Genomic DNA, 20,093 nt, shown 5'->3' with positions numbered 1-20,093 from the left:
GTTTCTATAGATAAATTATAATTGATTCAACTAAACCTCTATAGATTGACATTTAGATTATTTCTAGTCTTTCGCTATTACAAATAATGCTGCAATGAATAACATTGTCATTTTGCCCTGTGGAGAGAATATATGTAAGGAAAGTTTGTAGAAGTGGAAGCTTTGGGTCAAAGGGTATATGGTTTGTAATTTTGATAGATATCGACAAATTGTTCTTTTAGAGGTTGTACCGATTACTCTACCAGCAATGTATGAGAGTGCCTGTCTCCCCACTCTGTCACCAGCCCAGTGTGTTTCCAGACTTTTGGATATGTGCCAATCTGAGAGGTGAAAAAATGTATAGTAGTTATTTGCATTTCTCATTATAAATGAAGTTGAATATCCTTTAATCTGTGATTATTTTTTGTCATGGATTTTCCACATTTTTCTGTCGGATTTTTGATACCCACTTATTGATTTGTAGAAGCGCTTTACTTTTTTAGGATTTTCTGTCCAAAATCACTTTTTTGGGGTCATATTTAGAAAGGTTTTTCCTGCTTCAAAATTGATTTATGAAAATAAAGTTGAAGTACTTTTGTGACTTCACCTTTACATTTAAATCTTTAATTGTGTGTATGTATTTGTATGTGATGCTATCTTTTAAATGAGTGCAAGATATACTCAGTGAAAATTAATGGGATCAACTTATAGCATCTGTATGTATGTATATGTGTGTGTGTGTGTGTGTGTGTGTGTGTGTGTGTGTATTCATTATATAGTAGGGACTTGCTATTTCACCAGTGATTCATTTATTCAATAAACATTTATTAAGCAGCTGCTACTTCTAAGACATTGAACCCAGTCAGGGGATACAGAAATAAATCAGTGATAATCTCTTTCCTTAAGAATGATAAATAATGACCATAACAACAGCAATAAAGCGAATATTTGAAAAATACTTTCTATGTGCCAGATACTCACTTAACACCTTACATGCATTATCTCATTTATCTTCGTAGTAGGTCCTATTCTTGTTTTATGTATTTACCAAGGAGGAAAGTTAGTAAATAATAAAGCCAGGGTTTAGATTTAGGCAGCCTGGTGCCTGAGCTTGGGCTTGTAATCACCCACCACATCTCCTGTCATACACTGACCCAAAGGTAAGCGGTGGGTAGGTAGAGCACTATGGGAGTTCACGGTGATCTATGAGGAGCTGGACACCACAATATCTTTAAAACCTTTAACACTTGACTGGGGTCTTATTTCTGGCATTGTGTGAGATTGACATCCTTGATATAAGTTCTCAATTTCTTCACTTATTCTTAAATTATATTTTTGGAGATGCAGATTTTTGAGTAAACTAGTAATTCTCAACCAATCATTAGTAATTCCTTTTAAAAATACTATTATGAAATAGTTTAACATACAAAAAGAGCATTTTTTTAAAGATTTCACTTGTTTTTCTTTTTTTAAAAATTTAAGTATAGTTGATTTACAATGTTACGTTAATTTCTGCTGTACAGCAAAGTGATTCAGTTATACATATATATACGTTCTTTTTCTAAATATTCTTTTCCATTATGGTTTATCGCAGAATATTGAATATAGTCCTCTGTGCTATACAGTAGGACCTTGTCGTTTCAAAAAGAGCAATCTTAATGTCATTTTTACTTCCACTGGATATGAGGCTGAATTTCTTAACTGTGATTGTTTAAATTTATTCTCTCTTCAAAGAAGATAACATGGGAGATGTTGGGATAATCAGATAAATTTTCGTTTGGAGGTGGAAATACCTCATTAGTGACCTCCTGTCCAAAAATCACATTATTTGGGGGGCACTAAGGAAATTATTAATACCAGGTCAACCTCACATATAAATTAAGTTCTTACTAAATAGGTTTGAAAATTAAATGAAGAGGTGAGTATGTGTGTGTGTATGTTTTAAAATTTGCAGCTTCAAACCCATGTCACCAAGTTAACGGTGTCATTAATTTGACGTATGAAGTTGATAGTTAACAAGCACTTGATAGTAAGCAGTTAGTTATAGTATTAGCTGGGGGTAGGTTAACTATTATGTATACTGGCTTAAACATAACAGCAGCCTCGGGATTTCCCTGGTGGTCCAGTGGTTAGGACTCCACGCTTCCAAAGCAGGGGGCATGGGTTTGATCCCTGGTCAGGGAACTAAGATCCTGCATGCCGCGTGGTGCAGCCAAAAACAAACCAACCAACCAACGACCCTCCCCCCCCCAGACCATAATAGCAGCCTCTTTTTTTTCATGCGAGAGTAACGGGCAGGTGAACAGAAGATGGGGCAGCCCTCCTCCATGTACTCACCCGGGGACTCAGCTGTAGGAGGCTCCACCATCTTCAATGCAGAGTCTCTAAAGTTTCCGGGAGTCATCTTCGTTCCAGCCCGAGGGGGAAGAGGCCGTGGAGGGTTGAGCACGGGGAGGGGTTCTTTGGGCCAGACGTGGAAGCTTCACACATCGCTTCCCTTCCCATCTCAGTGCCACACCTCAGTGCCAGGGAGGTGGGAAATGCAGTCCGGCTCTTGGCCTAGGAAGGGGAACTTGGATTTGGGTGAGGAGCTCGCAGTCTCTGCCACAGTTGTTAATAAAGAAATGGTTCCTTGGGGCTTCCCTGGTGGCGCAGTGGTTAAGAGTCCACCTGCCGATGCAGGGGACACGGGTTCGTGCCCCGGTCCGGGAAGATCCCACATGCCGCGGAGCGGCTGGGCCCGTGAGCCATGGCCGCTGAGCCTGCGCGTCCGGAGCCTGTGCTCCGCAACGGGAGAGGCCACAACAGTGAGAGGCCCGTGTACCGCAAAAAAAAAAAAAAAAAAAAGAAATGATTCCTCAAGAGGGGGTATCTTTATGTGTATGGCTTATTCATTTGGTTGTGCAGTGGAGGCTAACACAACATTGTAAAGCAATCATACTCCAATAAAAACTAATTAAAAGAAAGAAAGAAAGAAAGAAATGGTTCCTCTACCACGCCCCCATGAACACCATCTCGCAACTCGTCTTTTGAAACCCAGTGCTGGGGGTGAGATGCTTCTCATATTTTTTGGTGCTTAGGTTCATAAAAGTATTGTGTGACTTTGGCTAAAGAGATAAAGCTAACTGGAAACTATGCCTCAGGGGGAGCTAATGCAATCACATAAGGGGTTTGATAAGGTGAAGCCTGGAGAAAGGGGCAGCTTAGAGAGAAGTACCTGCCAGTTAAAGCCATTTCTCTCCCGTTCCTTTCTCACGTTCGCAGGGGAGGCTCTGAGAGTCTTCCTGGAAGCTCGGCCTCTGCTGCTCGGGGGTGGGGGTGGGGCAGTCCCCAAGCACAGTCGTTTGCTGTCGCTCTTAGAGGCAGGTGAGCGAGGTGGTACTGAAGGTGATGTCTGTGTTTTCAGGAAGCCTTGGAGTGGGCCATGAAGAATGATTTGTGGGGTCATGCTTTGTTCCTTGCCAGCAAGATGGACCCAAGGACCTACAGCTGGGTCATGAGTGGGTGAGTTGGGGACGTGCCAAGAAGACCAATGGAGCAGAGCGGCCTCCCCTCCAAAGGTGGAGGTGAGGGTGGGGAGAAATGCAAGATGCGCTGAAAGGCCCCACCCTCCAAGCATCTTTCCAATTCTAAGTTGGACGTAGCATTTCTCTTCTCCAGATCCTAATAAACTAGACACAGACACATTCTTTCTAGCTGGTAAATTGAATAAAACATTTTACTAATGTTTCCCAGGGTCAAAGTTTCCAAAAAGTAAGTAGGTTTCTACATTGCAGTAGCCTTCTCTCTTTGGGAGGGTCTGCTCCGGAGAGTTCCATCAGTGAGGGGGTCGATCACTTAAGGGAAACTGACAGAGCCTGACGACTGAGAGTTAGTAACTTCCTGCTTCGTCCTGCAGCACGGGTGTGGGTGCTGGGAAGTAGGGAGGGATACAGGGTAGCAGGACTGCAAGCTGTGGTAGAAAGGGGTTTATAGGACTGGGGATCAGATCCAGCAGTCTTCATCTACTGGGAGATGTCAAGACTGAAGGCGTCCCTTCAGGTTACACTGGGCCACCAGGACCCGGGTGCCAGGGGGACCGGAAATAATACCCAAACCAGGACGGAATAGGAATGGAGGTGTGAGTACCTAGCCAGGAGTTTAGAACAAGGGCAATGAAACAGCTGAAGAGACTCAGAACCAAGTGGAGGTGGAGGTGTATGGGGTGCTGTAAGGGGTCAGCCCTTCAGGCTGCAGTTAGCATCCATGGACTGTCGGGGACAGATGTGTGGCAGGGGTGGGCTGGGGTGGGAGCCCTCCTATAAGGAGCAGCCTTGGGTTAGACAGAGAAAAGGATGGTACCTCAAAGTTTATCTTCTCATGTTGGTTAAAGCCACGAGGCTACCGTCTCTGCTTATCTTATATTTCAATCCCCCGTACATCCCATTGGGCAGAGAGCTGGATGAGAAGATGGACACCCACACTTTAAGTTCAGTCTGTGGGGCTAACGTCTGTCACTACCTGGGAGCCCATTCTTCACCATGGCTTCCATGAAATCTCTTTATTGCTCTGACCCTCGGTTTTCCCGGGGACTAGCGACACCACCACGTACTTCATTATGTTCAGAGACCGGAATGGTGAGAAGCACTGAACTTCTATTAGGAGAAGCACTCTGAGCTCCGGAGGAAAGGTGCTGTTAAAAAAAAGGTGGTGTTGGGCTTCCCTGGTGGCGCAGTGGTTGAGAGTCCGCCTGCCGATGCAGGGGACACGGGTTCGTGCCCCAGTCCTGGAAGATCCCACATGCCGCGGAGCAGCTGGTCCCGTGAGCCATGGCCGCTGAGCCTGCGTGTCCGGAGCCTGTGCGCCTCAGTGGGAGAGGCCACAACAGTGAGAGGCCCGCGTACCGCAAAAAAAAAAAAAAAAAAAAAAAAAGATGGTGTTCCGAGGGATAAGTTTCCTTTGGGTTTTGGAAACGAACGTCCCACAACTCCACATTGTAGCATATATCTCGGCTACAGATTTTTGCCTTGGGCCATTGCTATCTGATGGGGCCCAGCGAATCATGAAAAATCTCTTAGTGAGTATGCTTAAACCTCAAATCAGCCATAGAGCTTATTATATCCTTGTTAAGCAGATCCCATGGTTGGTCATCAGTATGATCATTTCTGGTCCCTGCTCTACGCCTCTTGGGTTACTGAAAATGACGATATAGTGCTTGTGAGCAAAAAGCAGTAGAGACCCAGGCTAGCGATGAGCCCGGAAAACAGCACTGAGAGCTGTGGGCTTGGGGAGGAGGGCTGCTGTGGGGCAGTGGACGTGGAGGGTGCCTGGGGAGGAGGTGCCCACCGTTGGGCTCTCAGGGGTCTTTGAAGTATTTGTAGCTCACCTCCGTGATGGACGGAGGCCAACAAAATAGTTACTCAAGAGTTAGGGAGTCAGTGCTAAAATGCCGAAGATCTTCCCCAGTAATGAGATCTATTTGGCGTGTGTGGTGGGATGGAGATCCGAACGTGGGATGGAGCAGAGGCACAACTGAAAAGAGAGACTCAAGTTCCGAAAGAAGCTGCTCCAATCAAATACAAGTAGATGAGGCCTATGCCTCACAGGCAAGGGGTTAGAGGCTCTCTTGGCTGGATTCCCACTGATGGACGGTCTCCTCTCTCTGCAGCTTCACCAGCACGCTGGCGCTCAACGACCCACTGCAGACCCTCTTCCAGCTCATGTCGGGAAGGATCCCACAGGCAGCCACGGTACCCTCTGTGACAGGACCCCCTCAACACCCCAGCACCCTAAGGGTTTAGGGGGTAGGGACTGCTCGGGAATGAGGCGATGGCTTTAGAGATGAAAAATAAGTAATTACTGTTGGTTAATCCCCTCCCATGTGCCTGGCCCTGTGCTAAGCGCTGTGATGCATGTTATTTCGTTTAATGCACGGAGGTAGGAATGATTATCCCTCTTTTGCAGACGTGAGGACTGAGTCCCAAAGGTGTAAAATGACCAAGATCACAGAGCTAGGAGTAGTGGAGTCAGGATGGGCCCAGGTCTGTCTGATTCCAAAGACTGTGCCCTTTCCACAATCCACCGCTACCCGCTGTGTGGCAAATAGCGAGAGAACCCGAGGCTGCTCTCCACGCTTCCCACAACCAGGCTTTCTTTCTTCCCCACCACTGCACGTGACCCTTCAAAGCTGGACGTGTTAGATTCTACGTCATCAGTGTGGGATGTGGCTCAGGAGACCCTGAGACCAGCTTGATAGTTTTCCCATTATAAGAGCGTTGATCTTTTTGTCCCAAGGTATTCCTTCCCTATCCTCAAAGTCCAATAACTTTACTGAGATATATCTTGTTGTTGACTGTCTGTGTCAGTTATTCGGGGATACAGCACGCTCTTTTAATATGTGCATCCGTATCTTACAGTTCCAGAGAAATTTCTTGAATTATATCCTTCAGTATTTATTTTGTTCTCTTATTTTGGTTTTCTTTTCAGGAACACCCTCTATACACAAAATATATATAGTTCATATATATATATATATATATATATATATATATATATGAACTGTATACATATATACATGTGAATTATATATATATAATTTTCTCTTTAATTAAAAAAATTTTTTTTCGGTTTCAATTCTTTCTTTCTTCTTTTTTGCTGTGTGTCCATCCTGTGTGTCCCTTACTGTGTTTTCATCAGTGTCTCTTGGCTTCTGTGCTTTTTCCATTTTTGTCTTTATTTCTTTGATTTTTCTCCCACTTCTCTCCTGAGCTCTGCAGGTCACATTTACCTCCTCCTGTTCTCCACCATCTCTTTCCTCTGCTCCTGTAACTTAGCTTTAGACCCTTGCTTCATAGAACAAATTGTTTCATTATTTTACTTAAATTCATGATGAAATGTTTGGTGACAATTCTTTGTTTTGTGGAAACATTTTTCTGGTGAATGTTCTCTCTACCTTCCCCCCTCCTTTTATCTTGATGGTATATTTGTAGCGATTCTGTACTTGTTCCTTCATAGGCTTCAGGTCTTCCCTGGATGGGTTATTTATGGGAGGTTTGAGCTGGGGAGGTGCCAGGGCCATATTCCAGGGCAGCTGGCATTTCCGCATGACCTGGTGTTTTCTGCGAGCATCTTTGCTTCTCCTCAGCCAGTGGAGATGGCTGTGGGATCCCCTCCCTCTGGTATTCTCTCTGCCTCCTAAACCCACCTCTGTTCAATCTCCATTACTTTTGGAAGCCTTTTCTTGTGTTTAGAGGCTTGGATTTTTGCTGACACCTAGTTTCAATGAAAATGTACTTCACGCTTTTGCTTTTTTGCCTCTCTTATTGCTGTGGACAATTTCAAGAAAAGAAAAGAGAAATGATGACTTTCATGCCCCCTCGTCAAACCAGCTGGCTATACTGGAACATGGGGTGCACCTCACAATTCTGCTGAGGGCCTGTGCTCTGCAATGAAATTGCACCATGTCACAAAGCACTAAATGCAGGAAAAGATGTAATCAGCATACAGTCCATTGGGTCTCATTACACTGGTAGAGTTTGCTAAATGTTCCCTACTCTTGGGTGAGAAAACCGAGGAGCCAGAGGTGATATTTGCAGTATTTGAGCCTAGTGTTTGAGAGTTTCCTAGCATCGTAGCATCCAGTAAAAGGCTAGACTTTGGTACTTATAATAAGAGGAGTAGTGGAAAAAGCATGGCAGCTGGAAAACACAGACGTGGGCTTCTGTCAGAGGCTTCACCTAGACTCTACTCCTCACTGTTGTGGGAACTGGACCCTGCTACTTAATCTCAGAGCCTCAGCTTTTCTTCTTTGTGGGCATTTTGATGCCTAACAGAGCTACTGTAAAAATTAAAGGGGAGAGAATATCTGAACATATCAACCACCATGCTTGGCCCACTCAAGTTAGTTAATAAGCGTTCTCTCTCTCTCTTCTCCCTCCATAGACCTGCTTTACAGTGATTTTTTTTCCAAATCGCCGGGGGGAGGAGACAGAAGAATTATTTCTAAGTTTTTGTTCTTTTAGCAAGGGCTTTTCTTTTGCTAGTCCCTTTAGTTTCAGCAAGAAAGAGCCTGGCTCACATGTTAAAATGGGGATAATAATAGTACCCAATGCACGTGACTGTTCTTAGGAGACGTGCTTATTAGCACAGGCCGTGGCCCAGGGTCAGGGTGCAGTAAGTGAGAACTGCTGTTATTATTGTGATTTATTGTCATCCTCGTCCTCATTCACACTGCATTGCCCAGATAAACAGAGTCACTATAAAATGGAGTTGGATAAAGCATCCTTTGTTCTATGGGATAATTACAAAGACAATACCAAATAACTGTGAATTGTTTTGACCTCCAGATCTTAGCTATTACTGTCAATCTCCTGCTCTATCTTTTCAGTATAACAAATTGGAGGAGAGACGGGTCTGCAAGTCACCTCTTTCCTTTGCTGTGCTTCTGTGTGTGTGTGTGTGTGTGTGTGTGTATTTATATACATGTAATTTATAATGTGCAAACCAAGTGTAAGGCACTATGCTATGGGCTTCATCTAACTATATTATTATCAACAGTTATCCTGGGATGAAGTGAGAGAGTAGCATGGACATATATACACTACCAAATGTAAAATGGATGGCTAGTGGGAAGCAGCTGCATAGCACAGGGAGATCAGCTCGGTGCTTTGTGACCACCCAGAGGGGTGGGATAGGGAGGGTGGGAGGGAGACGCAAGAGGGAGGGGATATGGGGATATATGTATACATATAGCTGACTCACTTTGTTGTACAGCAGAAAGTAACACAACACTGTAAAGCAATTACACTCCAATAAAGATGTAAAAAAAAAAAAAATCCTGGCAGGTAGACATCATGATCTCCATTTAAGAGATAAAGAAACAAAGGTTCAAAGACATAAAGAAACTTGCTCAAGAGGCAGGACCCCAGGTGGATCCAGGGCCCGTGTCATTTCTGTGACATTGTGTTGTTTCCTTATTGATATTCCCTGTCCTGAAATTCCCCTTCATTCAGGAGAAGCGCGGCCCATCATTCGTGAGGGGCTTCTGCCTGCTCCCACTTCTCTGATTATACTCTACCGCCCCCTCGTGGAGCTCTGCTGCCTCTGCATGGTCACCAGAGGAAGGGGACACAGTGCTGGCTGGGCCACTTGGCCTGATTTTCTCACTCCTCAAGAGGCGATAGGAATTAGAGTTCACAGGGTTGTTGTGAAGATTAAAGAAGGTGATGTGTGAGAGACGGCTTTGGCTTTGTAAAACCAGAAAACATTAGCCATTTGGTAATAGGTATCAAGGAGCCCAGTGTTCCCCTGTCTTCTAACTGGCTTCTAACTCTTCCCATGAACCAAGGGTATTTGATCCTCTGCCTCCCACTGAAACATCAGTTGGTTTTTTTTGATTTTGTCCCTAGCTATTGGGGTTAGGGGCACCAGGAGGAAATCTGAAAATTATGGACCAAGAGTGTCATTCCATTTATCTACTCCCAACATCCCTGTGTGTGTGTGTGTACGTATGTGTGTAATGTGTCTGTCTGCCTGCCTATTCATCCTTCTAAGAGTTTTGCTTTTTTAAAAAGAGAACGCAAAATCAATGAGTGGCCACATTGCCGGCAGCATAATGCGCGTTCCCGGAAAACCAGGAAATAGACAACAACCTTCCTTACTTACCTATATTCTGGTCAGGGCTACATTGCTCAGTCAATTTTCAATTTTTCTGCTGCTTTTCAGTGTTGTGGGGACGAGCAGTGGGGAGACTGGAGGCCGCACTTGGCTGTGATTCTGTCGAATCAAGGTGGGGACCCGGAGCTGTATCAGCGCACGATTGTCACCATGGGGGACACCCTGGGTAAGCAGACACCAGTTCCATCCCCTCCTCTCCTCTATTTCCAGGCCAGCTTTAACCACTCTGTGCTTAGATTCTTAGGTTCTGTGTTGGGCCCGAGTCTATGCCTCAGGCTTTCCTTTGACCCAGGAGCCTCAGTGCTTTGGGGACAGAAACTCCAGGGAGAGGGGTGTCCTTCTTGCCTTTCTGTTTCTGTTTTCCGCTGCGAGCCAGTGCAGGCCAGGCCCCTGAGACTCTGGGGTCTGCCACTGTAGGAGGCTCCCCTGAGTAGGTGATTCCTATGCCTGGGTCAGATTCCCGTGCAGATGGAGTTAACACATGGGGGCATCTCGCCTACTGTTGTTGTTAGTCCCGTGGTGACCCAGCTCAACCAGATAGGAAATTCTATTTTTGCCTGAACTACCCTGGGTAATCGTATAATCTTTATTTCTATCACCTCTCTGTGAATGTGGCCTCATAAACACTTAGGGGCTGTTAAATGTTCCAGATCAGTGGTTCTCAGATTTGGTCAAGGGCCAGAACGTCTAGAAATCATCGCTTTGTGGCACTTTGTGAAATACCGCTCTGCTAAACCTAAAATAGCTACGCGTAAGGTTGTGCCCAGTCAAATGGCAGGTTGTTCAGCACCGGGGTAGAAAGAGAACTAACTTTTGCCGAACCTTCTTGGGTGCCGGGCCCCGTGCTAGTTACTTTATCTATTTGAATTAATTCAATGTTGAGGTAATGGAAAATGTATGGGAGAACGTTTTAAAACTGGGAACAATTTGGTAATGAATGTAATTTTTATGATCACTGGGAAAGGTCTTCTATTGTTTGACTTCAGCAAGGGAGGCATTAGTGCCCCAAGAAGCCTAGTTTAAAAACTGCTACTCCCAACGGCCAGCTTCTCTGCTCGGGTGTAGGCATTTCTACCCATTTCTCCCTCTCCAGAAGGACTAAAATGCTTAGAAACGTCCTCATTGAAAATCCATTGGGGGAACGTGAAATAGTGCCTTATTCTGGCTGAAGAGAAGTGAAATAATGTCGGAGGCCAAAAATGCGGTAGGAGAGGGAGTGGGGTTTGGGGTCTGTGACTCGTAGTGTGAAAAGCTCGTTCCTTTATCCCCATGAGGCTCTCCGCTCCGACCCCCAAGCCCCTCTCCAGCCCTCTCCCATCCCTCCCAGATGGTGGGTCCTCACGTGGGCGTGTTCCGTGACCGGGGCTTGTTCTCCTCCTGCAGCTGGGAAGGGGCTGGTGGAAGCAGCTCACTTCTGCTACCTCATGGCTCACGTGCCCTTCGGTTCCTATACCGTGAAGACAGACCACCTGGCCTTGCTGGGCAGTAGCCACAGGTATGCGATCTTTTGGGGGAAAGGGAGTGGGAAGGACATCTTCCAGGGGATTGGTTTAGCCCTTGCTGGGCTTCATGGCTCCATTTTCCATTGTCTTGTGTGAATTTCGGCCACTGCTGGTCCCCTCCTCTGGGATGGTTTTCCGCACAGGTAGGCTCTGGCGGAGGAGATGCCGGGTGGGTGCCGCATCACACCGCCAGGGGGCCTCAGGTCCAGGCCCTGCTCCGGGGAAGCTGTGAACTGGTGCCTGTGGGTTGCATTGTACCCCTATGGCCACTCGGTGGCGCCCTAGCTCCGTGATCAGAGAGTGACTCTTTAGAAAATGCTTAGCGGGAGCGCGGCGGCTTGAGCCTCTGCGTCAGGCAGCTCTGGACCAGCTCTCAGAGCCCGCCTTGGGCAAAACCGGAAAGTGGAAGACGTTTGTCTAGCCACCACACCCTACACTGACTTGGGGCACAAGCTATTCAGAGTCCCGCCTGTCATTTATTCTCTGCTGGCCGTAGTATTAGGCTTTTCACGCAGAAGGACCTTAATAATCCCCTAGACAATGAATAAACGGACAAAAAGACCGGCTTGCTCGCTAGCTGCCCTCCACATTCTAGATCTCTCTTTCTCTTTCCCTGTAATAGTTAAGATTTCCTAAGCTCTTACATTGTGCCAGCCGTTTTATTTGCACTATTTCCTTTAATCATTACACATTTACCCTGTGAAGAAGGTACGCTTTTAATCTTCACTTTATAGAGGAGGGAAACCAAGGCACAGAGAGGTTAAGTAACTTGTCTAAGATGGTACAGCTAGTGTGGGGTCAGGTTGGACTTGGAATCCAGACTGTCAGGCTTTTCTTTGTAGAAACGCATCCTCTCATAGCCTGTCTGTCAAGGTCACGGTCTCTGATAGCACCTAGTTGGCTTGTCAAAGAGGCCTGTCTGGGCCAAATGGGACAGTAAGTGAAACGGTTTAATGTGTCCCCCTCCTATGTTTATATTGTACGAGGATGTTTCTGGAGATACAGTCCTGACCCCAGGCATAGCCCCTGTGATTATGATTTCAAACCTCACAGCAGCAGTTTTGGGACCCGTGAGGACTCTGAGGGCCCCTCAGATCACGTTCACCCAGCCTGCTTCCTCACTGGAATGAACCTCCAGCACAGGGACCGTCTTCTGATTTGGGGCTCCACAGTGCTACCCTCTCTCTGCCGGGCCTTCTTTCTCCAGTGCTTCCGAACATCACATCACTCCCTCTTTTCTGCTCTTCTGCTCAGGCTATGGTGGCCTCTCACAGACGCCCGCTCTGGGTTCTCAGGGCACTAAGGCTGGCTCTCAGCGTGCTTACGGGGAGGACCCAGTGCCCCACTGAGCTGGGTGTGAGAGCAGCTTGCCTTACGTGACCCTCCAGTAAAGATGGCATCGATCTCCCCCTCCCCCCAGTCTCTCCCCCTCGCCTTCCCCCAGAGCCTCTGGAGGTGCAGATTCTCTTTCCATTCTTGGAGCTGCCCCAAGGATCAGCCCAGGACAGAGACTCTATCATGAATGGATGCAGCTGGTGTTTGGCCATCTACTAGGATTTAAATCTGTCCCCACCTCAATCTCTTTTATTCTTCTTCCCTGGTTTTTAGTCAAGAGTTTTTGAAATTTGCAACAACTGAGGCTATCCAGAGGACGGAAATCTTCGAGTACTGTCAGATGCTGGGCCGCCCCAAATCCTTCATCCCTTCTTTCCAGGTAACTGAACCCTCACGAGGCCACCACCTTAGCTGCGTCACATGGCTGTGGGCCGCCGGGTTTTCCGCCTTGCTATCTGGCACGTAGTGGCTGGGCTAAGTCATCCACTGGACTTTTCCTCATTAGCTGGAATGTGGGAAGGGTTAGGATGTCTTTCTAGGTCCCCTAAAGGTTTGCATTTTAAGATAGGAAAGCAAAACGCTGCAGCAGCCTCTGTGCTGGGGGCTCCTGCCTCACTGCTGACAATGAGAATCGTGCCAGCAGCCCTGGGGCTCCCCCGCTGTCTGTAGCTCCTTCTGTTCTTCTGTCTCCAGATCACTCCACTTCTCCTCAGCCCCACGGTCATCCTGCTGGGAGCGGGAGCAAGAAGACCCGACTGGGGGCTGTTCACCTTTCCTCCTCTCCTCTGACCTGCCGCTCCCATCTCTTTTGGATGACTCTGGTTTTTTTTTTTTTTTTTTTTTTGCCGTACGCGGGCCTCTCACTGTTGTGGCCTCTCCCGTTGCGGAGCACAGGCTCCGGACGCGCAGGCTCAGCGGCCATGGCTCACGGGCCCAGCCGCTCCGTGGCATGTGGGATCTTCCCGGACCGGGCCACGAACCCGCGTCCCCTGCATCGACAGGCGGACTCTCAACGACTGCGCCACCAGGAAAGCCCTGGATGACTCTGTTTTTAACTCTGGAAATTCCTCCCTGCTCTGTCCTTGGCCCCCATCCTCCTCTCTTCCCCCCAGGGCTGCAGCTGTGCAGGTGGTGTCCACGCAGGTTCTAACCTCTCTTCTCAACCTCTCTACTGGATGCCCTGTTGTCCCCTTAAATCCATAATGACTCCTTCTGTGCCTGTATTGAGAGTGCACTCGGTGGCAGCAACACACACACACATGCACACCACCACCGCCAAACACAAAACAAAGGCTTGGAAATGAATGAATTACTGCCTGTAGGGCAATGACCCAGTCAGTATCTTCTTTAAGAGTTTTACCAAAGACCCACCTTCTCCAGCATAGCCCTGCCTGAACAGCTCCTTTGGGTCCATGCAGGTCTTTAGTCTCTTTCTTTCTGTTCTGTAGTCATCCCACCTCTCAGCTGTCTTTGGGCTGATAGCAGTGAGATTAGCTGTTTTTAGGGAATGAGTTCTACACGCCTGGAACTGTGTTATGGTGCTTTGACTGTATGATTTCTAATCCTGTGGTAATCCGGGCATGATTACCCCCCTTTTACAAGACAGGTTCCAAGGAGTTACATGCTATTGGCTCACATCTCTTGGGTACCATTTGTTCTAAGAACTTTACATGGATTATCTCACTGAATCTTTACAACAGCCAAGGGGTAGATTGTATTATCATCCCCATATTATAGTGAGGAAACCAAGGCACAGAGAGGAGGTGGGGTAACTAGCTCAATGTGCCACACCCAGCATGGAGTTGGGATTTGAACTTGGGTCTGTCTGATTTCCAGCCCTCAAGCTCCATTTAGTTCTGTCACTCATGCTTCTCTGAGCCCTTACCTGTCTCTGTCTGTACACTCCCTTGGGCTTGAAGTCCCTTGCACCTCAGTCATTTTTTCTTCTTTTATCCGTCCTCCTGGTGCCTGGTCCTGTGCCCCACATACACCAGGCTTCCCAGAGATGTGGGCTGCCTGATAAGAGTCCAGTGCATTTCCATGTTGACCGGAGCCTAGGGAGATTCAGCTGATGTGCCTTCCAGCCCTTCCTCTATGAGGACGGAACTGCAGGCTGGATTTGGAATTGTGCCCATACACAGATAGAATGCCCCAAATGGCATAAGGCCCTCTTTAATATTTGGATCCAGAGTTAGAGGAAGTTGGCAGTCAGCTGACTTCCAAGAAGTCTTATCTCCACTTCTCTCCTTCTGTCCCTGCCTGGATGGGCTCATCACTGGCCCTGCTCCTCTTCACAGGTGTATAAGCTCCTTTATGCTTCCCGTCTGGCAGATTACGGCCTTGCATCCCAGGCCTTGCATTACTGCGAAGCCATTGGCACAGCCCTCCTGAGCCAGGGAGAGAACAGTCACCCTGTGCTATTAGTGGAACTCATCAAGGTGAGCTTCTCAGAGGGTTCTCTGCAGGTGTGTTATCTTCAGCGTTCAGAGGAAGCTATTGTAAAGTGGCTCAGACACCCCATTTCATCTTCTTTGCACATGCTGTAAAATTGGAGCCCGTGGCTGTCTTTGACCACATATGCATGTCCAGATGTGATAAGCAGAGGCCTGACACTGCACAAAGAAGGATGCTATGGGCGGGGATGGCGGCGGGGAGGGATGCAGTGAAATTGGGGGACTGAAAACCAGGCATGTGCTATGCAGGACATTCATTCTTGCATCTGCTTTTTTGGTCCAGTAAAACTGCCTGTTACGGTGAACTGTTCTAATGATAAAAGCTGGGCTTAGAAAATATATTTTAGGGGTTAAAACAGGAAATGATCCTTATTAAAATGCTTTTAAATGCATGGAATATTTTATCACATGTGAGATACATTCAAAAAGAGAAAACAAAAACATATCAACCTTTAGTTCCTGAGAAAGAAAACCATCAGGCAAATAATTGTTCCAATTAATTGAAGAAAAATCCATTAGCTGAGAGTAAAAAGGCAGCCTACCATCAATTTTTTCTTCGCTTTAGATCAGGCCCAGTGTTGGATTCTGTAATCAATAAAATCTGCGGGACTGAGCCCCCTTCATGGCGAATTTCTGCCAACAGGATGATGGTTGTAGGCAGCTCAGGACCCAGAATGGAGGAGTAGGGAAGTCTGGGAACTTAATGATGGAATAGCCTTACGATACAGGCAGTCCCTCGACCAGCAGCACAGGCGTCTCCTTGTAGGGAGCTTGTTAGAAATGCGGAATCTCAGGTCCCACAGATTTCTGGGATCAGAACCAGCATTTTAGCAAAGGTCCCAGGTGGTTCCTACCGGGCTTGAAGCTTGAGAAGCACTGCTCCTGAGGGCAGCCTTGCAGAGACATAAAGCAGAGTGACAGTTTCTTCCCTGTTGCTCTCCTCCTCCCCTGTTGCTAGTTTATTTAGTGTCTAGCAACAGGAGGGGTTAACTGTTGGTTTATGTTGCAATTCGGGGAAGATATCTGCTGAATTTGCTGTTTGGCAATTCTTTGTAATCTGGTTTACGAGTCAAGGCTCCCTTCTTTCTTCTTACTGCCTCTCCCCGTGTCTGTCCATTTCACTCACTTCTCTCTCTCCTTTTCCCTCTCTTACCGTCTGGAAACCTGGCACAGCTTGCAGAGAGACTGAAGCTGTCAGATCCTCTGGTTTTAGAACGCCACCGCCGTCACCGAGGAGACAGGGACCTGGAGCCGGACTGGCTGGTACACCTTCGGGGGCATCACAAGGAGCTGCAGGTAAGTGGGGGGGCAGGTCAGCGGGGTGGGCCTCTGTTTCCCTCTTGTCTGCCCTAGACCCAGAGTAGGTAGGCATGGAGGGCTCTGGGGGTCTCTTGTCACCCATGAGGCACAGCCTGATTGGGAAAGGGGTGGCACTCAGCTTCCCCGCTGCGCCCGGGTGGAAACATTTTCCTATGTTTGGTGGGAGACAGTGGGGCCCTCTTCCAAAGCACCCAGCCACCCTTCTCTGTGGTCCCAGAAAATACATTTTCTGACCATCAAAGCTTCCATCTCTCTGTGAGGAACAATGGCTCACAGTGGCCCTTGTCACTTTCATGTAATGTAGGGCAATTGCTTAAAAGACTTCCGGGCCTTTCCTTTTTTTGTTCTGACAATTGCAAAAGCGGCAGGTAGTAACTGTTATACAGTAATTGGAACAGGGCCTCCTCCATGTTGTTTCTCCCTCTGTCGCTGAGAAAGGGCAGGGGGATTTTTTTAGGCACACACGGCCCTTGCTTCCTACATGTGCTGTGGGCTCTGGGGCCCACGGTTTCATTCCCTCCTCTTGCCCCTTCCTCTGGGAGAGGATTCTGCCCTGGTCCCTGCCTGCTCTGGGCAGAGCTGGGAGGTAGGAAGAGCTGGGAGGTAGGAAGGGCTGAGGCTGCCCCTCCCCCTCCCCCTCCAGCCCCTGCATTCACCCGCGACTCCCTTACCTTATCACTCCTGAAGTTTCTTTTCTGACTTAATTTTAAACCGTGGTTCAGTGTTTTTGTTTTTCTTTGTGTTGCTTAAGAGGTGTTTACTTTATCTTAATAGCAAAAGGTAGCAGGAGACATTGGGGATCCTTGCTCTGCTCACTCGGATATTTTGGGAGCCAGAAAAACAACAGGTACCCAAACCAATGAACTGAATGTGTAATAGCTGACTCTCAGGATCTGATTAGACAAGATAACGCAACCTAAAAGACTCTCCCCCTTCCCTTCCTGGAGTGCCTTCCTTGCCTGTGTCGATCTGACTCAGTGGTCTGGGCCCCCCCTCTCCACACAGCTCTGCTGACCACAGGCATCCCTGACACTTTTTTTTTCCCTTTTTTAAATTAATTAATTGATTTATTTTTGACTGCGTTGGGTCTTTGTTGTTGCGCGCGGGCTTCAGTAGTTGTGGCACGTGGGCTCCGTAGTTGTGGCGCACGGGCTTAGTTGCTCCGCGGCACGTGGGATCTTCCCAGACCAGGGCTCAAACCCGTGTCCCCTGCGTTGGCAGGCAGATTCTCAACCACTGTGCCTCCAGGGAAGCCCCCGTCCCTGACACTTCTGTTTCTGCATTATTAGAGTTCTTGCTTCACATTCAGGTTTTAATCTTGTTATGTTGTGTTGTTATCTAATTGCTTCACTTGTGTCAGTACTGTCTCCCTAGCTGAATACATTCCTTGAGGTGGTGGGTTATCTGTATTTCACGTTAGCGGTGGGGACATAGGAAGCGCCTACGGTGTTTGAGCATCAGTTGCTGCACACATGAAATAGGTTTCAAAGTGTTTTCAACAGACCCCTCCTCTCCCTTCAGGATGCCTCTGAGTGTTGGGTTGGGCAGACGTTGTTACCCCAGTTAATTCTGTGCCCTTTCCCCAAACAGCACTCCCTGGTGGGGTCAGGACGGGGCCTCATCTTTTTACTTCCGGCTGTTTCCCAGCCTTTTTCGCTTCCTTCAGGGATAAGCGAGGGGGCAGCAAGGAAGGGCAGGCCTTGGTTTCTGTTTCCCAGCTTTGCTGCTGTGTCCCAGGATCTGGGAGGGTGAAGGGCTGCAAGAGAACAGGCTGGGTGTTTCTGAGTGGCCACTTCCGCTGGGAAGCAGCTGTGTCTCCTGTCACCCAATGGAGCAGGTGGGTCAGATGACCACACCAGTTCCATAACCTTGGGGCAGCCATTGTCCCCGTCCACACCTTGGTCTGTCTCTTCAGCAACACGGCAGAGCCAGAATGAATACCACCAAGGTCCCTTCCTGGGCCAAGGTTCTGCTTCTTTAAAAGCAAAGCCATCATTTCTGTAGTCTGATTTGGGTTTTGACTGGCAACGTTCTAAGTTTCAAGTACCCAAGTCCCTTAGGAGATCCTTAAAAGAGAAAGTTTATCCAAATGCAAAAAATTGTGGAGTTAAATGAGATGGTAATTTCTGCCCTCCCAACCCGCTGGCTTAAGGCTCAGAGATCATACAAGGTAGTGAGGGAAATGGTTTTGTAAACTCTGAGTCATCAGCGGTGAGAGGTGTTACAATTACTGCTGTGTTGTACTTGTCATCACATCGATGGCAGCCACACCAAGTGGCCTGTCCTTGTCACTGCTTTCCAAAGGGCGGGATTGTTCCTGGTGTGATTAGTCCACACAAGTGCCACGTTACAGGTCTCACTTCCTCCTCTTTGCCCTATGTCCTTAGATGACACTTTCTACCAGGATCTTTCTGGACATCAAGGCAACTCAGAAGCCCTTGGGGACCGCTCAGCCCTGTGGCCAACACTGGAGCCGATGGGCCCGGCCCAGCCCAGCCCACAGCAGCCCTTTCCCCTCCAGCCCAGCTCCTACCCAGCAGGAGGAGGTTCCGGGCAGACGGGGGTCCCGGTGCCTCTTTACTCAGTTCCTGAGGCCCATCTGCCAGGGACCGGTGGCAGCGTGGCAGTGACAGGGACTCCTGGAGGAAGGGCCTGGGAGGAAGCCCAGCAGATGCACCCGCCCCCCGGTAAGACCTGCCAGCGAGGCAGCGAACTTGGGTGACGAGGTATCTAGGGGTGCAAGCAGAAGAGGGAGGTGCAGGGACCAGTGCAGGGTGTGGGGTGGGAGCTGGTAAAGCCCTGAGTGGTGGGTGTGCACATGACTGAGGGCCTGGTACTTCACGTTCTTCTGAGGGAGACGGCTCTCTCCCAGTCCAGCCCACGTGTCTACTGGGACAAGCATAGCACAGCCAACCGCAGCCACTCTTGCCATCCCCTTGGATTCTGTAGTTTCTAGGATCTCGGCTGGAGAAGGCAAGGAAATGCCACCTGTGCCTGGAGCTGTAGTTTAGGCCAAGTCCTCTTTCTGAAGTCGTCAGTGTCAGGGACCGTGGGCAGAGGCTTGTGCTTCTGTCTTCTCCCATCAGACCTTGGACAACAGGGGCCGAGTATGGGTGAGCATTGCTGAGTGATGCCAGGGAAGTGTGGGAAACCACGCAGAAGGATCCGATCTTAGAGCTTCTAAGACAAGGTCCTGTCCAAGATGGGAGACTCACATGGAGGGGAAGGTCAGGGAGGATCCCTGCGATCCAGCTTGACGTGGCCCTGATTTCCGGGGTTCCTGAGGAATAACCTTCATTCAGGGTGAAGGTTGGGTGAGCAGCATGTCCTGGGGTGGCTGGAATTCAGAGGCTTGTGCAAATGGACTTTGCATTTACTGCGATGCACTTGGGGCTATGGGCTCAGAGCTCCGGCTGCTTTGCAGTTAGGAAAGCCAACTGTGTCCCCATTACCCTTCTTCAGGATAGATGGGAAAGGCCCCACTTCACATCACGATTTCTGTTGTGTTTTGTGCCATAGGAGAGAACACAGTGTCTCCAGAAACCTTCCAGCATCCTGATGGGCAGAAGGTTGTTTCCAAACCGCAGGTGAGAGGACAGAGCCCAGCAGATGCGGTGCCCACTCTGAGCTGTGGGTTTCCTTCAGTTGCCACGGTTTCTCTGCCACTCACAGGTGCCTTCCTGTGCCTTGCACCAGCCCTCTCTTCCATGTTTCACCTTGTTTCTTTCTACACCAGATCCTGCGAGGTGGAGAGGAGGCTTGTTCCGGTTCATGTTCAGTCCTGCCAACCTGTATCCATGGGGGCAGGGCCGGCAGGGCTGGGTGTAGCTTTGAACTCACACATCTGCTC

The 20,093-nt window shown here is 48.3% G+C and overlaps 1 protein-coding gene across 2 annotated transcripts in view; it reads left to right on the top strand.

Moving 5' to 3' along the window:
- Nucleotides 1-20,093, top strand: part of SEC16B (SEC16 homolog B, endoplasmic reticulum export factor) — a 40,756-nt gene that overhangs the window by 12,921 nt on the left and 7,742 nt on the right. For both annotated transcript variants that reach the window (XM_069541518.1, XM_069541517.1), the window contains exons 11-20: nucleotides 3,386-3,483; nucleotides 5,627-5,708; nucleotides 9,682-9,799; nucleotides 11,017-11,128; nucleotides 12,744-12,849; nucleotides 14,768-14,908; nucleotides 16,097-16,219; nucleotides 17,018-17,090; nucleotides 18,631-18,930; nucleotides 19,763-19,830. In XM_069541518.1, coding sequence (XP_069397619.1) covers nucleotides 3,386-3,483; nucleotides 5,627-5,708; nucleotides 9,682-9,799; nucleotides 11,017-11,128; nucleotides 12,744-12,849; nucleotides 14,768-14,908; nucleotides 16,097-16,219; nucleotides 17,018-17,090; nucleotides 18,631-18,930; nucleotides 19,763-19,830 — 1,221 coding nt within the window. The remainder of the gene's footprint in view (nucleotides 1-3,385; nucleotides 3,484-5,626; nucleotides 5,709-9,681; nucleotides 9,800-11,016; nucleotides 11,129-12,743; nucleotides 12,850-14,767; nucleotides 14,909-16,096; nucleotides 16,220-17,017; nucleotides 17,091-18,630; nucleotides 18,931-19,762; nucleotides 19,831-20,093) is intronic.

The sequence above is a fragment of the Delphinus delphis genome, chromosome 1 (genome assembly GCF_949987515.2).
Source record: "Delphinus delphis chromosome 1, mDelDel1.2, whole genome shotgun sequence".
Classification (NCBI taxonomy): Eukaryota; Metazoa; Chordata; class Mammalia; order Artiodactyla; family Delphinidae; genus Delphinus; species Delphinus delphis.
This window is presented reverse-complemented; position numbering and strand designations above follow the sequence as displayed.